The 19,872-nt window shown below is 46.3% G+C and overlaps 1 protein-coding gene across 1 annotated transcript in view; it reads left to right on the plus strand.

Annotated features, from left to right (window-relative positions):
* Window positions 1–19,872, plus strand: part of LOC126523522 (monocarboxylate transporter 10-like) — an 89,487-nt gene that overhangs the window by 68,860 nt on the left and 755 nt on the right. Inside the window, exons 7-9 of the mRNA XM_050172123.3 lie at window positions 6,264–6,404; window positions 10,270–10,495; window positions 17,041–17,147. Of these exons, the coding sequence (XP_050028080.2) occupies window positions 6,264–6,404; window positions 10,270–10,495; window positions 17,041–17,147 (474 nt within the window). The remainder of the gene's footprint in view (window positions 1–6,263; window positions 6,405–10,269; window positions 10,496–17,040; window positions 17,148–19,872) is intronic.

Genomic DNA, 19,872 nt, shown 5'->3' on the forward strand with positions numbered 1-19,872 from the left:
ACTGCAAAGGAAGTGTTCGGGGCTTAATTCAAGGATGCGACTCTGCGATTTACCTTGCAGTGGGCTAACTTAAGCGGGTCAAATGCGATGCTGTCAAGTTTACTATGAATGTCCACGATGTATGTAAGCTCTCGTCTCTCTAGTACGGGAAAAGGTTCAAGTTAGAGTGGGCGGACAGCAGGCCTAGCGGGTCCTTAGCGCACGAAGACGTGGGTTGCGTTCGCAAGGTCACATGAAACGTAAGGTGTGTGTGCTTGAACTGGATGCGTCGGACGGGTTTTAGATCTCGGAAGAGGTCGCGAAAAAGGTGCACATTTTCGCGGGTAGACAGAATCGGAGAAGGTGGTAGTGGTGAAAAGAAGTCGTGGGGCAGACAGAGCGTAGTATCGTAGACGAGCTGTGCGCTTGAACTCCCGATATCGGACTTCAAGGCACACCGAATACACTGAAGAACCAGTGGTGGGCCTCGAACCCATTGTGATGGTGTGCGATGAGCAATCGGCGTGGACTAGGGATACCGATCAAAGCGTTCCACAACGCCATTGCTGTGGGTCTGGTTGGAGGCCGAAAATGCTGTAGCGAGCTTATATTGGAGTGAGTTTCTTGCAGAGAAAGGCTAGGGGTTGCCATGAATTATGGATGTGGTTCTCGAGAACCGCTCCCACGGCTGTGCTGGACGCGTCAGTCATGAGAGCCAGTGATGCCGTGGGGTTAGGATGTGCAAGAAGTGTGGCGTTTTCCAGTGCACTCGTGATCTTGATATATGCGTCTTCAGCGGTGGCGTCCAAATGCATCAAGAACGTCTTCTTGTTGGTAAGATGGCGATCCAGAGGCGGTGGTATGGCAGCACAGTTCCTGATAAATTGGCTGCAAAAATACATGATGCCGAGGAACTGTCGAAGCTTGGTGATGGTTGTGGTCTTCGGGAAGCTCTCTACTGCTTCGATTTTTGATGAAAGTGGGAAAACAACACTGTCATCGAGGTGATCTGGAAATTCCATGTTGCAAACACCAAACTCGCCTTTGCAGACGTTGATGATGATGCCGTGTCCAGATATTCGTTGGAGCAAAAATCGTGAATGTTGTAATTGCTCTTCGACGGATTTACTAGCTACCAACAAGCCGTTGGCGTAGGCGAAGACGAATGGTGGCCCAGAGGTTACCCTGTCAGTTACCCTGCGTTACCCCAGGTGGCGTTCCTCAGACCAAAAGGCATTCGCAGAAACTCGAAGAGTCCGAATAGATTTGTAATGGACGTATTAGGTATTTCTTACACAGCCAAAGGAATTAGGGGTAGGCACGGACGAAGTCAGTCTTTTGAAAAGATGTTGGTGCCCTGCAAAGCGACAGGAAAATCTTGCAAGGAGTAATGATCCGGAATAGACTTAGTATTGAGACATTTGTAATCTTCATATGGCCTCTAGTCATCTGATTTCTTAGCACCATGTGGAGTGGAGCTGCCCATGGCGGATGGCGGAACAATGCCTAATTTCAACATATGCTCGAACTCTTCGCGTGCAAGTTCGAGCTTGTCCTGAGCAAGTCGACGTGGCCATAAGATTGCAGAAGGTACGGCAGTGATGATGCGGTGTCTTATGTTGTTGGAGGTGGCATTTCTTCCAGTTGTGCTGCACGTTGATTTGGGGAAGTTCTCATAACAAAGCCGCGAAGGGTCCATTGGAAACCGTTGAGCAAGAGAGCGCTAAATCTGTTTCAGGCACAGGAATACCTAGCACAGAGAGATAAGTTGACACATCTAGGAGACGTTGTCGTTTGACATCTACAATGAGACCATGGTCGGTGAGGAAATCAGCATCATTAATGGCAGAATTTATGCCCGCAACCATGAACGACCATCGGAGCACTCTTCGCAGGCCCAGGTTAGCAAGCGTTGTCGAAATACTGGAATTCAAGTTAAATTCACGGATTCCAAGTACAGAGTGGGAGCAGCTGTGTGATCGACTCGTGTAGCAGGTAGAATGCTGACCTGTACACCCATGTCGATCAGGAATCGTTGCCCAGTGACATTATCGATGACGTAGAAGAGGCGACTTGGGGTGGGGCCGTGACCGCTAGCCGCCGTTAGCAGCCGGCCGGCCGGTATCCCGACCAAGTGCAAGGAAGAAGAGAACCACGTCATCGGGCAGCAAAACGGCAGTGATACGGCTGATCTGCAGTACTGTAGCGCGCTGGTACGTGCTGAATGGCTCGAGTTGACAAGATGGAGATGGGAAATGATGAAGAGAATGGGGAGGAATGTTCGTAGGATTGGTCACAACCAGGAGCTCGTCCAGTCTATCGCACTGCTCAGCAACGGGCAAATATGTCGATGCTGTCTCTGACCGATCTGGAGGTGAAGAACGTGCAGTGCGCGACGCTGCCGCCGGCATCACAGTTGCAATCAGTGGTATTGTAGTGACAACTTCCGTCACCTTCACGGCCAATGCAACGAGCTCTGACAGATTCTGTGTTGAAGCAGGCAGTGGCCAGCACCATCTGGACTTAGGTGGTAAGCGCTGAAGACACAGCTCAAGTATGGCGGCATTGTCCGTGAGGGAAGCACGTGGGCCGAGAAGGTTAAACATTCGGCGCAGTCGCGGGCTTCCGCGTCAGTTTACCAGCAGTTCGAATAAGAGTAGCTGTTGTATTTATGAGCGCTTCGGCGTAGCTGTACGATCTAGTATAGCGGTCTTGATTGCATCATAAGGCGAACGTGGGAGGTTGTGCGCGAACGAAAGGTCAGCGATCTAGTCGGTGACGGCCGCTGGAAGCGCGTCGACTGCATGGAGATACTTTCGGGTCTGTGACGTTATCCTCGAGAGTTCGAAATGGGCGTGTGCTTGAAGGAATCATGCTGTCGCGTTCCGTTCCAAAAATTCTGGCAGAAGGATGGCGTTCAAGACAACCGCAGTGGTTGAAGCGGACTCAGCTGCTGCAGGGTTGGTCGAGGCTTGCTGGCGTTTGTTGTCGGTGGACGACATGGCTCCATTTTCTTTTAATGTAACGGGTTATTACCAGATACAAGTTGCGCATTGATCCAGACGTCCCCGGTCACCAACTGTAGAACACATGAGGAAAATGAGGAGGAGAAGGAGGAAGAAACTTTATTTTGATAGTGCGTTTGGGACCTCCCAGGCCCCCTGGTTCCCTGCACGACCACACTGCATTCGAACGCTCATGTTTAACATATTCGTGACGCTGGCAGCCCGGCTGGCAGCGATCTTCTGCCTTGCTGCGTTCGTGGAGCGTAGTGGTATCTCCCTGTCCACCCAGGATAAGAGAGCGACATCGCCTGATCTCGTCTTCTTTCCTAGGGCGATCGGGTCGATATAGCTAGCACTACAGAGTAGCCGCTCTGTCGACTGTTTAGGTCAACTGAATGGGGAGCCAGTTGGTAGGGAGCGATGCGTTTCAGTAACACCTGTAGACTGAGTGTTTTTTAGATTACTGATAATAGACCATTTTTTTCATTTGTTGGCCTCAGTCAAAATTCTGCGTCTACTGTTGGAATTTATCTTACTCTCTTAAAGGCGACAACTTTCAGTCAGGAACGTTCCGCAGTTCCCCAGTGAGCGCATTTCTGCGCCTCACAGGTGCAGTACTCAGGAAATGAATCGCAATAGTCGGACAGTTGCCACAGTCAGTGACCAGAAGCAGAGTTCCTGCTCCGAAAACGCTGTCACCAACGATGGAGTACCTTGCTTCCACTAGCGCTTGCGGTCGACACTGCATGTAGCGGTAGGAATACGCTACGGCTGCCTCGTTTGAATGCTTCCCAGTGCTCTGTTTGAACGGAAAATTGGTGTTGTCCCCGAGGTACCGCTTCCTCTAAAACTTACAGCAACACTATTCCTACGCCAGCACTCATGCTGTTACTGGTATGGACAAAGTCGCCTCACAGATACATATTTTAACGCCGCACCGGAGGAACGTAGAAAAGAAGAAGCGGCGCGAGCTTTTTGAGTGATCGGCTGTTTCGGAACCTCCCATGTTTTCGCTACCCTTTTCATTGTTTCTATTGGCCTCAATCGCGGAAGACAACCACGCAGTATGTCGCCAGCTATGATGCCTGCGAACGCCACAAAGAGCTCATGCAGGAACTCTGCAACCGGTTAGACCGCCGACTTCCCCTTTTGTGAAAGTGGGAATAGATTTACTCGGTCCCTTGCCCAAGTCTTCCACGCGCTGCCGCAGGATAATCGTGTGCGTGGATTATTCAACACGTTTTACTTAATCAATAACACTTGTGTCACCTACAGCATCCGATGTTTCGCGGTTTCATATGCATTATATTATATTCCACCACGGAGCTCCTCTGTGGTGATAAGTGATCGCGGCCGACAGTTCACCGCTGATGTCATGTAAGAGTTGCTACGCCTTTGTGGAACTGAGTGTCATCATTCCACGCCACATCATCCGTAAACCAACGGTCTAACCGAGTGCACCAATCGTACCCTCGTCAAAATGATTTCAATGTATGTCTGATCGGATCCTAAGAACTCGGATGCTGTATTGCCGTTCATGACGTATGCCTTCAACACAGCCAAGCATGAAGTGACATGATACGCACTTTTCTTTCTCCTCTACGCTCGCCATCCTCAAAGTATTCTCAGCACCGTACTTGCTTTTTCACCTAAAGCTGATGCTTCTATCACGCAGATATTGTGTCGTGCCGAAGAAGCCCGTCGACTTGCGCGGCTCAGAACCCTATCGTCGCATTCTCATTCTAAGGCTCGCTACGACGAACAACATCTGCGCGTCAGATTCGCCACCAGTGACTTTGTGTGGACACCGGTTCGCAAAAGAGTACTTCGCCAAAAAGTTCTCACCAAGTATTCGGGCCCGTTCGTCATTCCCAAGTGCTTGAGTGAAGTGACTTATGTAATCGCTAAATTGACGGCTGATAACTGCCGTTCACGCAAGACGCAAGTTGTGCACGTCGCACGATTGAAACCGCAGCATCAACGCGCACTCTCACTCGCTCGGTGAGTTTCGTCGGCCCTCGAGGAAAATGTAACGCCACCTACGACGAGCCTAAAAGAAAGAGAAGAAGCGCCGTGAGTTTTCTGAGTGATCGGCTGTTTCGGACTGTCCCATGTCTTCTCTTCCCTTTTCAATGTAAATAAATCCATTCTACATCCGAAACAATAGTGTTTCTCTATGAGTAAAAATCAATTCCTGCAAGGCGGGCAGTGATAACGGCTGTCATAATTTCGGAAAATTTCCTTCACGACAAATATAGCACATGCAAATGACCTTGTATCGCGACGCTGCACCGAGGTCATGAGCGCCACGGGTTTGGACATGAAAAATAAAAAAATAATGTTTGACTTTCATTTTCTACGCTAAATAAGATTGTGAACACTGCCGAATAAACATGTTTCAAGCGCCCATAGAATTTTGTAGAGTAATGGAGGCAACTGTGGCCCTAGTGGGTACAAGAGCTGCAAGCAGGTTGGTTTCTGAATTATGGTAAGTACATGACTTTGTCTAAACTTCTTCCTTGTTGCTTTACACCTCTCCGTGATTTTGCGAACCGATCATTTTCAAGGATGTACTGTGCTATAAATAATAACTGAACATATATAAATAGGTCTGACATCAGAATTCCAACAGTGAATCTCTAGCAGAGAAGCGTAATATTCAAATCATTATGCCAAGGTTGTGTGGACAAGCGAAACCACTGCAATAGCAGCGATTATGTGTGCTCGCAGATCCCTATTAGTTTCAGCATTGGAAACAAGTATACATTGCTTTGAAATTTCGGCAGATGAAGGCAGATATAGCTAACAATTGAGGCCACAAGAACGTGTGAAGACACAAGCCCGAAGGTCAAACAAATCCATGTACTCATGATTCTCATGGGGAATGAGCAATCGTAACACCAGAGTTTCTTTTAATAATTATCCTAGGTAACCCTATGATAGTGTCCAAAGAATACTATCCCAATAAAAACCGATTAGGTGTTTATTTTTCTCTCTCCATATAAGTCCGAGCTGCTAGGTTTATCGCGAGATTGACGGAGAAGATTTCTTAGCACCGGACCTCTCGACCCCTTTACCTCGCGTTCACAAAACTGCAAAGATTCTTTCCGCTTCATTTCTGAGCCTGATTGTACCCACGTAGATGTATACGAAAGCTCTGCTTCTTTCAGCCTATGAGAAAGACAATTGAGGCTTCATGGTATAGCTACAGATGTGGCGACCAGATGAAGTTATGCGTGCCAATTAATGACATGGTAGGTCAATGTGCTTTTCCGGCAGGTCCAGCACGTGGAAGACGTGTTTCCGGACGCGAACGGCGAGACGCTCGTCACTTGCATGGGCATCACGTCTGGATTGGGACGCATCTTGTTCGGCAGGCTAGCCGACCTGCCCAGTGTTAGTCCCGTTGTTTTACAGCAGGTAAGTGCATTGTTCAGCTTTTACTGGTGGTGCAATGGGGGTTAAAGATATACAAGAACACCAGCAGTGTCTCATAGGCAGTGAATTTTTTCTTCCATTTTGTTCCATGATTAGAAATTTGTGTTACTGTTTTGATATTTCCTTTTACACTTTTCACATTGTTATGTGTATTCACTGGGTTTTTGTTTGTTCTTGGTGGTTGTCCCAGAGCGATAGGTCAGCTTTCTCTTTCTGTATATAATGTTTCCTAAGTAAAAAGATGGAAAAAGTGCGCTGATATAAGCTTACCTTATTGCTGAATAGAAAGACGAAAAAGCAAACACATTTCTGCGACCCCATAGCCCTGTATGTTTTCTTTGTTCACCAGTTTTAGAAATCGCGTCATATTACAAAGGTGAAGTTGACGCGCACGACATGTTCATAGTTTTACGAGTATTCCAATTCTTCATTTTGGACGGTTACTCTGTCCTCTTGATGATGGCCTTCTTAGCATGCTATTTGACCATCGATAATACAGCTTATTGGTGTGAAAAGCACATTTACCGTTACTAAAGCCTTTAATGATTCCTAGCATACGTCTTTCTTGCACAAGCTATGCGCTGCCATGTCTGGAATTCGACCCCACTTTGTGGATAGTTTCAGCTTGCTGCTTTTATTACAACGCACGGCAATCTTAAATAATAACTGCTTCTGTGAAAAATACATCAAAATATGCACAGTGGCTAACGCCGTGTCTCATGTCAGCCGCAAGTTCTAAAGAGAAACCGCAGGCTGAAGCAGCCGCAGTGTGAAATTAATATGATTTATTGAACTCGATAGTTAGAAAAGTGAACCAGGGTACGCGATGTCTGAGCATGGCGACGGCAGCTATTCCATTTCGACGCCCAACGCGATATGCGGACGGCGCTGCAAACGTCGGGCTAAGTGTTCTTGTGTTTGCTTTTCTTCTGTCGGGCTAACACCACTTGTGTTTTGCCAGGTACCGCGATGTTCGACTCTCGGTTTCCGCTCGCTGAAGGCCCCCTGTGCGCTCCGCACATGTGCTAATTTCCGTTCACGAAGTACATGCCTGTAGTCTCCCAAACATCCGCTAAATATAATACTTAAATTTATGTGCTTCCCTGTCACAGTTTCAGGCTGCAGTCCTCTGTGGAGTGCTTCCTTTAAAGATTAGGCAGAGCGCCGGCGTGCTCATTCCATTAAGATTTGGCGCACAGGTGTTTCGAATATAGCGCAGGCGTAATATGCTCGGTAAATGCACATGCCCTGAACACCGTTTTTTGTCTAGTTGAACGTGTGTCTAAATCATAAATAAACTGCAAATTAAAGGTTATTAGACAGGTTGTCAGTATCATAGAATTTTACTTGTCCGCTGGTGCGACTAATGTTCCGGGTATCAAGGCATTTATTTCGGCGGAGCCACTTTTAAGAACTTTCCGTTATACGATAGAACACGTCGTAGTTGCTGTCGATGAAGTTTAGAGCATTCGTGCTATATATTCCTAAAGTGTTTTCGCTGCAACTGTGGCCTCAAAGCAGCACTTGAGGCTCACAGAAAATGGTCAATGGCCGCGTGACAGTTCCTCGAAGGTATACGTTCGCACTATTGTGTCGCCGCTTGTCTTCTGGCGAATTACGCATGATTTAATATTATTTGGCATGCATACGTAAACAAACTCAAGTGACGGATAATTAAAGAATGATCCCAGGCAAGTTAGGCAGGGCCAGACACACCACCTGCATTGACGAATAGGCAAATAGTTCATAACAAAGGGTAGTCACTGAACAGAAGTCGTTTCTTTCCCTTTCTTTTTTTCGAAGAACAGATCTTAAAGGCGGTGGAGGGTAAAGGAAATATGAACGCCTGATGGGGCCCCGGCCTGCTATTATGCATGTAATTCGAAAAGTAGCTTCCGCGTGCCGTAGTTTGAGAAAACATCAGTACCGTGAAGTACGACGCTACTACCGTTAATAGATTACTGCTCAAGGAAACAAGAATCAATCTGCACTCACGTCACATATATTCCTTCTAAATGTTGATACATAGAAGTAGAAAAAATAAAATGTCTTTGTGATGCAGCTTCAAGACAAGAAATTGCACATGAAATTGAGAATACGTGAAATACAGCATCAATCAATCAGGAAATATTTTTTTTTGCGTTCAGCATACTGCGTATTTACCATCCCGAGAACAGAAAGGTATCATGATACAATCTAACAAAACACTAGAAAGGGAACAGGAATATGCTTTATACACACTGTCCTCTGAAGGCTACAAGCAAGGCCAAGTACACGCCCAGTGCTCCATCGTTTGCGTGTCCTCCAGCAAACGAAGGAGCAGTAGCCCAGGAAATACTGGCAAAGAACCATGAACCCCTGCAAGAGTCAGTATCCTCAGAAGCATACGTTGAGCACTGCCAGTCACATGCGTTGCACAGTACATTAGGCAAGGTATATGGACCCACAGACAAAATTGTTCTGAAAATAGCCCATCTTTCTCCCATAATAGTAGGGACACCTTTACACACATTCACATTTTCTTTATGAAGAAAACACAACACTCTTTCATAATGATGAAGTACCGCAGCCTTTCTTCATATTAGCTAGTGGCCCGTGAAAGACTAAATTATTAACACGTCTACTAAACATGTTAGTTGCTTGAAAACGCACTGTCTGCAGCCCATAGTTGGCTCTTTTTTGATTCAGAATTTCATGTCCACTAGCACTGTTAAAAAAAACCCGCTGCAGAGCTTGTACATGCGTTTCGTGCTTATTTTCCTAACGTAGCCGTAATAGTTTGCAGGTATACGTATTATAGTTTCTTTATAATTCTATAAATTTATCATATTCGTATGTCTTGTTGTCCACCATAGAAACATGACATACCTTAACTTGGAGTAGAATAATGATTACTACATGATTTTATCTATCCATGTTGGTACGGATTGTTGTATTCTATGCAGACTGTCCGCATCATCGGAAACCTTTCCCCGCAGTTTGAGAAGATGAGCTGTCCGAGTACTATACTCAGAATCCCACATACTCAGAAGTTTTAATTACATTCCCTCATAAAGTATCATCGAACTTTATACTCGTCTAGCGAGGATCTTGCATGTTTAGAAGTTTAAGGATTACAAATTTTGTTTTCGCAAGAAATGTGTGCTCAACTCCCAAAAGATATGTGTTCTCGGCTTTCTCTAAATGTTCTTTCATATTTCCGGTACAGAAAACATTCGTTGCGCCTGCTTATATTACTAATTCTTGTGATTCCGGTATTGTTGTTATGAAGTTGATACAAACGAGGAAAAATAATTGCCTTAAGATAGAGACTCGAGACCTGCTATTTATGGATGGAGACCTGCTATTTATGGCCACATATTGAGTGCTGTTCAGATACACTTCAACTAATTGCGACTGGAACTACCCTAAAACGAAGCAAATTCAGCTTCGTGGGTGTCATGCTGCATTCTGTCGAAAGCGTTGCTTAGGTCCTAGAAGAGGCCCAGCGTTAGCAGTTCGTTTTTGATATTTTCCATTATCTTCTTTTTCACAGTGACTCGGGTTTACTCGACGGACTTGCTCTTTAGAAATGCTTAATGAGCATATTTTATAGCTTGATGTTCGCTGGAAAACTTGCTTTGCCTATCGTGTAACTTGCGCTCAAACAACATAAGATGGAGAAGGGCATAATAAGAGAAAAAGTGGAGAGAGTTATTCCCACTGCGCGAATTGTTTCTCTGTTTCATGGCACAGATTGAAAATTCTAGCTCTCAGAAACGACATTCTGTGCCACCTGAAACGGAAATCGTTCTCAGGAGTGCCCGAAATTTAGTTTATTGCAACGCCTTGTGTGACGATTTTTCAGGTGTCATTCATGGCCATGGGCTTGCTCACGCTTTCGATAGCTGCAGCGCACACCTACGTGTCCCTGGTGCTGGTGTGCCTGTTGCTGGGGCTCTGCGACGGTTGCTTCATCTCGCTCATCGGACCAGCGGCGCAGAGGCTGACCGGGGCCCGCGGTGCCTCGCAGGCCATCGGCTTCCTGCTGGGACTCTGCTCCGTTCCGCTCACCGCCGGACCCCCCGCGGCTGGTGCGTTATGTTCAGCAATATGTATTATACTGGCTAGCACAATGTACGCACTTGGGCAAAATAATGTAACAAAAGCAGAGAAAGCTTCAGTTCGGAGCCAAAGGTACGATGAAAAAGCGTGTCTTTTTCGAGGCAACAGCGTCCCTTATTGGTAAGATCTAGCGGGTGCTCCTTCGTTTTTTAGCTTAGGAGAATTTTTACACAGTTGCCTATGGCCCATAGCCCAGTTTCGACTCAAGAACAGCATTGTCTGAACAGGCAGACATTTTCGCAGGCGAAAACGAAAGGCATAATCGGCAATCTAGGAAACATTATTTTTAATCTTATCCCTAGGCCCCATATGCGGCAGTTTGCAAATTGAAGGCAATGAGGTTGTGAAGTTGACATTAGTTTGTAGATATGCGACGTCAAAGTTGAATGAAAATGGATCGCTGTTCCATTTACGCTTTCAACAATGCTAAAACTAAATAAAGAAAGAAATAAAATTCGGGATTTAGACGTCCTGATACTGGCACAGGGGGTTACGAGAGACGCCGAGCAGTAGAGCTCGGGATCAATTTTGACCCCATTTAGTTAGTCATGTAACCTCCAATCAATGAACGGTACACGAGCGTTCTTGAATTCCTCCGCCATCGAAGGGCGGCCCTCTCAGCTTGGGTTGAACCCACGATTTCTTGCCCAACAGCGCAACATTATCACCGCTCAGCTACCACGACCGTTTGATGCACTGCAGGACACGTATAAAATGTCATCGCCCACACCGGGAAGCAGTGCCCCGAAATTTGTGTCCTCAGAATGTCTTCCAAGAGGATTCGCCCAACGAATTCTGCTAGAAATCTTCAGTTCTAATACGTGCTGTAACGTGAATATCTGATACTTAATTAGTGAAATTTGTTTTAGTATACAATTATGTAATCGCATTCATGATGCAAGTAACGCCTGTCTCTTCGAGCAATCCATTACAAAATTTGAATTGTGCTCACTACGGCACCTAATATGCTACGCCTTTCCACGAAGCAAAGAAAAGGGATGTTGGCTTGTAAAAGGTGTAAACGAGGATGCAGGTCATTTGCCATGTCAGCATGGACACGCAGGTCGATTCATTTGCGATGACTGGCGTTAAAAGACTCTTTCGCAAGGTCGCTCCAAGGTGGGAACCGACAGGTGTTCAGTTGCTGGACAACTGAATGGAACACAAGGGAGAAACACTAAATAACTTTAAACAGAGAAACTGTTCTTTCTGTTTTGTATATATATATATTTAGTTTTGTCAGTTTCGCTGTAATAGATTGATAGGGGAAGAAGGGCGAACTTGACTCCATTTTTAATTTTGCGCCGAAGTTTGTGTGACGTCCCGGATTTCAAGTGTATTACGTTTTTTATGGAAGCAATTATATGGACGCCCTAGGCGCATTTCTGCCGTCGCCGTGGCCGTGACGTCATGTATAACGCCCAAGGGCGATAACGTTGCTGCCACGCGCCGCCTGCTGTATGTCCGAATGACACCGTGCGAGGGTGAGCCGACGATGGCGGCTCAGTCGCACGCAAAGGAGGAAAGCGTGGAGGAAGCGCGTCCTGTTCCGTCACTGCCGCGTATGGCGCGGCCGCGCGGTCCCTTGAAAGTGATCTGCCGCGTAGACAGAGTCTAGGTGCGACGAGGGCACATAGCTTCGTGTGCGCTGTGTTCTCGCCATTTAGCGTTCAATCGCGAGGCAGTACTAAAGTCAATTCTCTCGCTGCTGCTCCCTCACTCCATCGTTTTGACAGGGAGTTTCCGTTGTCATCGAGTAAGATGTGTTCATGCTTGTTAATTTATTTAGTAAATGAGCCGTTATATATTTATAAGGCCGATAAACCTACAATCCTTCCTTCGTATATCTGTCTACTAATTTGCCATCGCAATGATGATTCGCCTTTCTCGAGGAACTGCGATCTTTTTTGTATTTGGGTGGTCGCGGCTGAGGTAAAGTTATCGAAGGCAGCTATATTAAGTCTCTGGCTTTTTATGAAAGATTCCGCTCGATCTTCACCGTCAAGCGATTCACTTAGCATCATGCAACCAGTGCGGTCAAAATCCTTGCTCTCAGGACGAGATGGTGTGGGACCCTAAATGCGGCGTTGCCACCCTTGTTTCGTTTTCGGGTATATTTTTATTTACTAGGCTCCTTTTTTACGGCGAAAGTGGCTTTTGCGGTATTCTAGAAGGCTGTACAGCACAGAGAACTTTTCACGTTAGCGTTATTTTAACTGGTCCGCTGCTAACGTGACATTAATGAAGTCCGCGCCATGGGACGCACAAATACCCTCGCTTTCTAATTCAACAACGTCCACCCGGTTTACCATGAACACTGTGATGTCTCAACTTCTGGCTACGTCGACGTCCTTCGAACATACGAATCCGCCGATGCTTCTTTTGAACTCGCATCGCTAGCTCCGTACGAAAATGCGGTGCCTGTTGTGAGCAGTGCCTGGGCCGAAAACCTCCATCGGTGTTCGCTGCAGGGCACCCTCAATCGTTTGACATCCCGTCAGAGTAGTTCTTTCACTTTGGCTTGAACTTATTTGGCCATTTTTCTGTGTCACCATCCGGTAACAAGTGTGTACTTGTGGTTACAGATTACGCCACGCGTTCAGCAGTAACGCAAGCACTATCAACTTTCTGCGCCACAGATATTGCGGGTTCACGGTGTGTTTGGCCACATGGAGCCTCACGCAACTGGTGACTGACCATGGCCGTGCAATCCTGCAGTCTCATACAACGCGCCATAAGCTCCACATCCTTACCATTCACGCACAAATGGTCTCTTTCACCGTTTCATTTGAATTTTACAGATATGCTTTCCAAGTATGGCTCGTGGGGCCACAGTGATTGGGAACTTGCTCTACCGTATGTAACGTTCGCATACAATTCTTCGTGCCGCGACGCAGCTGGTTATTCCCCGTCGTTTTTCAGCTGCTCTGCCGAGAAACAACATTGCGACTGGACGCTTTCCTTACATTCGTAACAACATAATCACCCGTGGCAGGCAAGCTCGGCGGATTGCCCACACTCACATTTTGAGCTCTCAAGAGTGCGAGCGTCGTTTCTACGCTGCACGACACAAAGACGTGCACTTTTTGCACGGTTATCTGGTACTTCTCTGGTCGCGATCTCATCACATACGGCTTTCGGAAAAGCTCATCTCTCAGTATGCGAGCCCATACCACGTACTTTGTTCCGTCACTCCCGTGACATACGATGTCGTCCTCACCACCTCCACTAAGTCGTTCGCACCACAGTCCAGTGATATTGAGCATGTTTAACGCCTCAAAGCTTATCATTCAGACGCTGCCACGGATATTTAGACACGCCAGGCTGACGCTTCTGCCTCCAGGTATAGTGCTACGTATGTTCACCTCTTGAAAATGAACATGATTACCTGACGAAGAAAACCAGGCTGCCTGCATCCATCCTTTGCAGCTAGTTTTGTCAGCGCTTTCTTGATTTTGGAAATATATCGTGTTCCTTTAGCAGACAAAAATAAACTTTATTATAGATAACCGTCCGGCAGTTTTTGGTTGTGGTGGCCTCTGGTGGCGGCTTGACGTCCGCGGAATCTGGCTACATCTTCGGCTTGTCATACGGACCAAAGTTGCTCTTCCAGGTCCGAACTTCTGGGAGCCGCCTCCCAGCGGCGGCGACGCCGACGGGAAAGGTTCAACTCCCCTCCGCCCCCCCCCCCCCCCCCCGCCCCGACCCCCGCTGCCGGGGCAGCGTCGGGAAGGAGCGAGCTCGAGGCTTCCTGTATGGTGGTAACGGCCGCTGCTATGGACGCGTTGTAAACGGCCGTGGTTTCATCACCACTGTCGCTGCCGGCACATTCACCGAGCGTGTGTCTCAGCGTTGCTCTTGTGTCCGCGCGCTCTGCACGCAGCAGACGGGCAGTATCCTCGGTAACAGAGGTGTAAGACCGCCGGGCTGGGGCAGGCGTGTGTTTGCAGTAAGCATATGGTTTCAATTGTCATGCGGTGGTGGGAAAGTGCCTCTTTCAAATCTGTAGTGTTGAATGAGGTCACTTTTTTTGAAGGTTGCCTGTAGCAGATAGCACAACTCTAATTTTTGATCTCAATTGCTCAGTGATGATCTCAATTTAGGAGAAATCAAAATGGCCCATTGAGTAATGAACATAGGTAAGTTAATCAACGTTTCTTTATTAAATATTTACGGCATATATTTCAATCTACGAACTGTAGCTAGTGAGTATGGCAGGCCTAACGACCTTAAACGAATTTTCAAGACTACGACAGTTTTGATATTATGACGCGAACGAAGGATTAGGAACTGGAGAGTACTTACAGAGTATATTTAGAAAGGATAACTGCAGCGCTGGCCAGTTCAACCGACAGCTCGAGTGCCAGAGAGCGTTCATCGTCTTCGTCGGGGCGTCCGCGTGCATGGACCTCAAGAAACCCGTAGTATACATGTATTATTACCCCCGGCGGCAGAAGCACGGTCCCGGCGCGCCTAATATCGCGCCTGATAAAGGGAGAGTAATATGGTTTGAGGCGTGCGACATGCACAACGTCAGCGGAATTCGGGGCAGATGAGGCAGTGATGCTGACTGGAGCAATATTATACTTAATCGGAGTCACGGCACGCAGCACTCGATATGGGCCTGTGTACAGAGACAGGAGTTTTTCTGATAGGCCAACGTGACGAGTCGGGGACCACAGGAGTACCAAAAATCCAAACGAAAAGTGGACGCCTCTGTGTTGGCGATCGTACAAACGCTGTTGCTTCTCTTGGGAGGACAGGAGAGAATCGCGGGCAGTTTCACGTGCTTGCGCTCCTCTGGTGCGCGCGCCAAGTGCATACTACCTGGTCTCTTCTACGGTAGATGGAAGGGATGCGTCCAGTAGCAATGCGGGTTGTCGGCCGAGCAACAGAAGGAAAGGGGAATAACCGGCAGTGTCGTGACGCGAGGAATTACATTCAAAAGTGACATAGTGTAGGGCAAGGTGCCAATCAGTATGGTCGGACGACACATACTTTGCAAGCATGCCTGTTAGGGTGCCATTCAGACGCTCCGTGAGACCGTTAGTATGTGGATGGTAAGACATAGTCAGCTTGTCATTGGTGGAGCAGAACTGCAAGATGTCGGCGATGACTTTATAAAGAATAGTCTGACCACGGTATGTGAGCAGTTGGTGTGGAGCACCATGCGGCAGAACCACGTAGGCGTAAAAGAAAATCGGCGACATCTGTGGCGCAGTTTGTTCGACAAGCCCTGGTGATGTCGTAACGCGTGGCGTAATCGATCGCCACAGCGACCCACTTGTTGCCAGACGTGGATAGAGGGAAAGGGCCAAGTAATTCCAAGCCAACCAATGATGGCGCGCAAAATGGCATCACGACGTCGCTCTTCGGCGACGCGTAGCACCTGAGAAACGGAGAGAACGCAAGCGTTGGCATTCGGGTAAGGGTCAGCGGATGGTTCGTCCACTGGATAGCGTGATAAACAGTCGGCGTCTTGATGTAATCGCCCGACGTGTACACTACCGCATAGGAGTACACTACTTCATGACAAGCATCCTCTTCACTTCATCTTGAATACCCTTACGCTCTGAAGCAGAGATTCTATAGGGCCGGCGGTGACTAGGACTAGCGTCACCAGTACTTATGTGATGCTTAAGAATTGAAGGCTGGCCCCATGGGCGATTGTTAAGGTCGAAGGTGTCGTGGTAGGAAACCAAAGGGCGACACAGAGCTGCTGCTTGTTCAGGTAATAGGTCCGCAGCAGTCATGGCATGAAACGTTGCGTCAGGGCAAATATCATCCTGTGGACATGGTGAAGAATCAAACGTCGTGACGTGGTCATCTCCTATAGCACGCAACTTTGCAATTGATATGCGTTGAGGTAGAACTTCCTTTGTCAGGTCAAAATTGACGACGGGGGGGCATGTGCGGTTTTTGGTCACGGTGATGACGGAGTGGGGTACAGTGATATTGGGCATCAAAAGGACATCAGGAACAGATGTGGCGACGTAATCACAATAGGGCATAGGAAAAGAGGATATTTTTTGTACCACGAAAAAGGTCTAGTTTCGGGTAGTGTAGATATAGAGCCGGCTACGTGGACAACTTTACGTTTATGAGTCTGGATGTATTACAGAAAACTTGCATAATAGACCTTTATTATACTGAAACTGAGAAAAAAGAGCACGTTTATGGTACTGCTCGCCGGAAGTGATGTACAAACTACAACGTTGATAGACAGCGCGACTCTTTGGCATGACCTCGGAGAACAGCTAGCTTCCGCAGTGGGGTGTAAAGTCTAGGAAACGTTGTTCCTTCCTATCCGTAAAACACCAGGCTCACGAGTCGTCTATTTAGGTGGTATAAAGGTTTCAAGTAAGAACTACTATTCATTTGGAACTATATGAAAGAAAGTGACCTATCATTGAAGCTTGTCTTTAGGAAAAACCAAGATGTTGTAACAAAATGATATTCACTTCGGTTGAAGAAGCCTAGGGTTGCATTTAACAGGTTGTTCTTTCCTCTGCAGGAATTCTGTATGACCAAAGAGGAAATTACAACCTCGCATTCCTGCTTGCTGGTGTGCCTCCAATTGTGGCATCTATTCTCATGTGTGCCATACATTTGATAAAAACGGTGAGTTACAACATCTTTCAACTACTGAATGCCATTGTGCTTCCATTCTGCTCTCTCTGGGCCGCACTATTGCTTCTTGTACTGCTCGCCAATGCAACCAGTTTTCCGTACTCCGAGTTCATTATTAGTAGATCCTTAGTTATTTTTGTCGCGACGATTATGAGCTAATGCTGTTCATGTTCAAGTTCCCGTGTACCAATGGTTTTTCTAAAGACAATAATATTATGCCTCTTGTTTCTTGCAAGATGATAAGATGAATGATGAGGTGAAAATTAACGTTGGCACTTACCTGAATGTAGGCTAAAGCTACGGGAGACTACTGCAATAGTTCGTAAATTATAACAAAGAAGGTACTGCAATTGAATCATTTGTGCTGTACTATTGCTTAACGGTACTTGAGCAATATGCCCGCTTTTCATTATATTTATATGCCCTCACCTGTTTGCTTCCGGCTGATCTTGCTTATATGACAGGTCATAAGCTTGATAAATGTTCTACTACAGATCTGGGCACCCTTAAGATTCCTGGCAAAGAAAAAATCTAATGAACACGAATAAATTAAATAGGTGATGGAGGACTCTATCATAAGACATCAGGCAGGAATATATGAGCATGTCCCAAATAAAATCTACGTACACTAAGCCCCCAGGTGAACGGTTGTCTTGATTTTAAACATACAATACAGCCGTGGCGTAAATCTCTAAGCTGAAGCATGAAGAATACTAGCCCGAAAAGTAAACCTCAAGCAACGACTACAGATTGTGCTACTTAGATGAAGTTTAGGCACAAAATGTATTCCCACATTATGATTTATAAATTAACTTCCAAGTCAGCAGCAAAGGCAAAGCATGAACCGTCAATGCAACGTAACTTAAACTGCAGAGTGCTTTCGTTGTTATGCTGCCAATTGGGAATTGTATTTAGAGCACGCTTTAGATCATCCTCGTGCCGACAACAGCCAAAGCCATACAATAAACTTGCCTCTATATGTATTCCGCCCAAGTTTTAAGCTATACGCTTCCGTTGGTAATAACCAGTCGCTTTACTGAAGCGGTGTCATTCCGGTTGCTGTAGAATTACATATGGTTACGGCCTTGAGAACGAACGCGAACCACGTCGACGGTCGAGTGAAGGTCCTCACTTTGCTCAACTGTTTCCACGTCCTTCATGCTGTACGCTATAGCAACGAACAAAACATCTTGTATTGATATCAGCGACGGAAAAGAAAGTGAAAAAATGGTGATCGCTTAGGTGAAATAGCACTCAATCTCTCCATTCTTTACATTCCGGAAATCACCAGCCACTAAGTCCGGTTACAGCATCAATAAATAGACGCGTTTCACTATGGAAAGTGTGAGCTTTTACCAATGCCGTAAATACAGACACTATTAACCAGTATAAAAGGTAAACAAACTCTCAACAATTTACTTTTCAGATTTCTGGGACTGAAATATTTTGTAAATTACCGAACGGCGTACAGTATTTAAACTCCACTGTAGGAACTTCGGACAATATATCTTTGCTTCCTGCCAACAAAGTTTCATGTTCACTGATGGTGCACTTCGAAGTAAAGTGGTTAAATGAAAAGTTTGATCAACATTTGATGAATTCCCGAATTTCTTCCACCCCTTGCATAGCCATGAAATAAGACTTGGCAAGCAATGACCGAAATGCAGGGCATATCTTGCTAATTACTTTGGGTGAGGGCCCTTCACTGCTCCATGGGACATGCATGAAAAATGGCAGTAGGGAAGTACAGCAGGTTGTTAAAATACACTTCGCAAGCAACGCATAAGACAAGTTCCTGCTTATTGCGGTGGCACAGTAAATAGCCGACCCAAAGCAAGCAACAAAGACAAACGTTGAAATTAGAAGAAAAAAATGTTCCGCTGCACAGCAATACAAAATCCACAACCATTTTTTTTTCAGGCAGGCGTTTTCTTTTTTCAATGTGCTAAACAATCCGTAAGGGCACTCATTATCAAGAACAATTTTCGTATGGAACGTACGGAAGAACTACGTAAGTAATACGAAGCCCTCACTGATTCTGCGCAAACATTACTAAGAACAAACGGATTATTGAGAAATATTGAAAATATGAGGTCCTAGTGTTTTCCATTATTACTACCTAATAGTTAAAAGCTAATAACTCTTTAATAGCCCTAGCCTAAATGCAACAGCTCACATATGCTATGGTACATTATTATTATATCCCAGAGTAACGGCACACATTCGATCGTCACAATTCACAATTTATTAGCGAAGGCTCTATGTGGTTACCACAGGATCAGTAATTTCCCTCACAAGAAGCAGCTTCTGGCGTAGCTATTGAAGAAAGCGTCGTGGTCATCCAGTCACTTCAATCTGCCGTGTGGTGTAGAGCGCAGCATGCGCGATAACAACGCGAAGCGTTTATTATGTTGCTGCATCCAGTTTTTGGCAAAAGGGTAGGTGGGTGGGGTATCTCGAACTTTATCAATGGCGGATCCCGGTAATAGTGCAGCCTAAAATTATGACCTACAGGGGTGACTGGATATCCGCACTGTATATCCACACTGGGTATTTGGCAATGAGCTCGTACCACTGGTTATCGGCCCCTGGGTATGCGCCAGTGGGGTTTAGTTTGCTTTCAATCTTATATCTTGTCACTGGAAACACTTGTCATGCTTAATCTCTACTTAATCATCAGTGACAAAACATATGCATTATTCACAGAACGGTTCTC

This window comes from Dermacentor andersoni, chromosome 6 (genome assembly GCF_023375885.2).
Source record: "Dermacentor andersoni chromosome 6, qqDerAnde1_hic_scaffold, whole genome shotgun sequence".
Lineage (NCBI taxonomy): Eukaryota > Metazoa > Arthropoda > Arachnida > Ixodida > Ixodidae > Dermacentor > Dermacentor andersoni.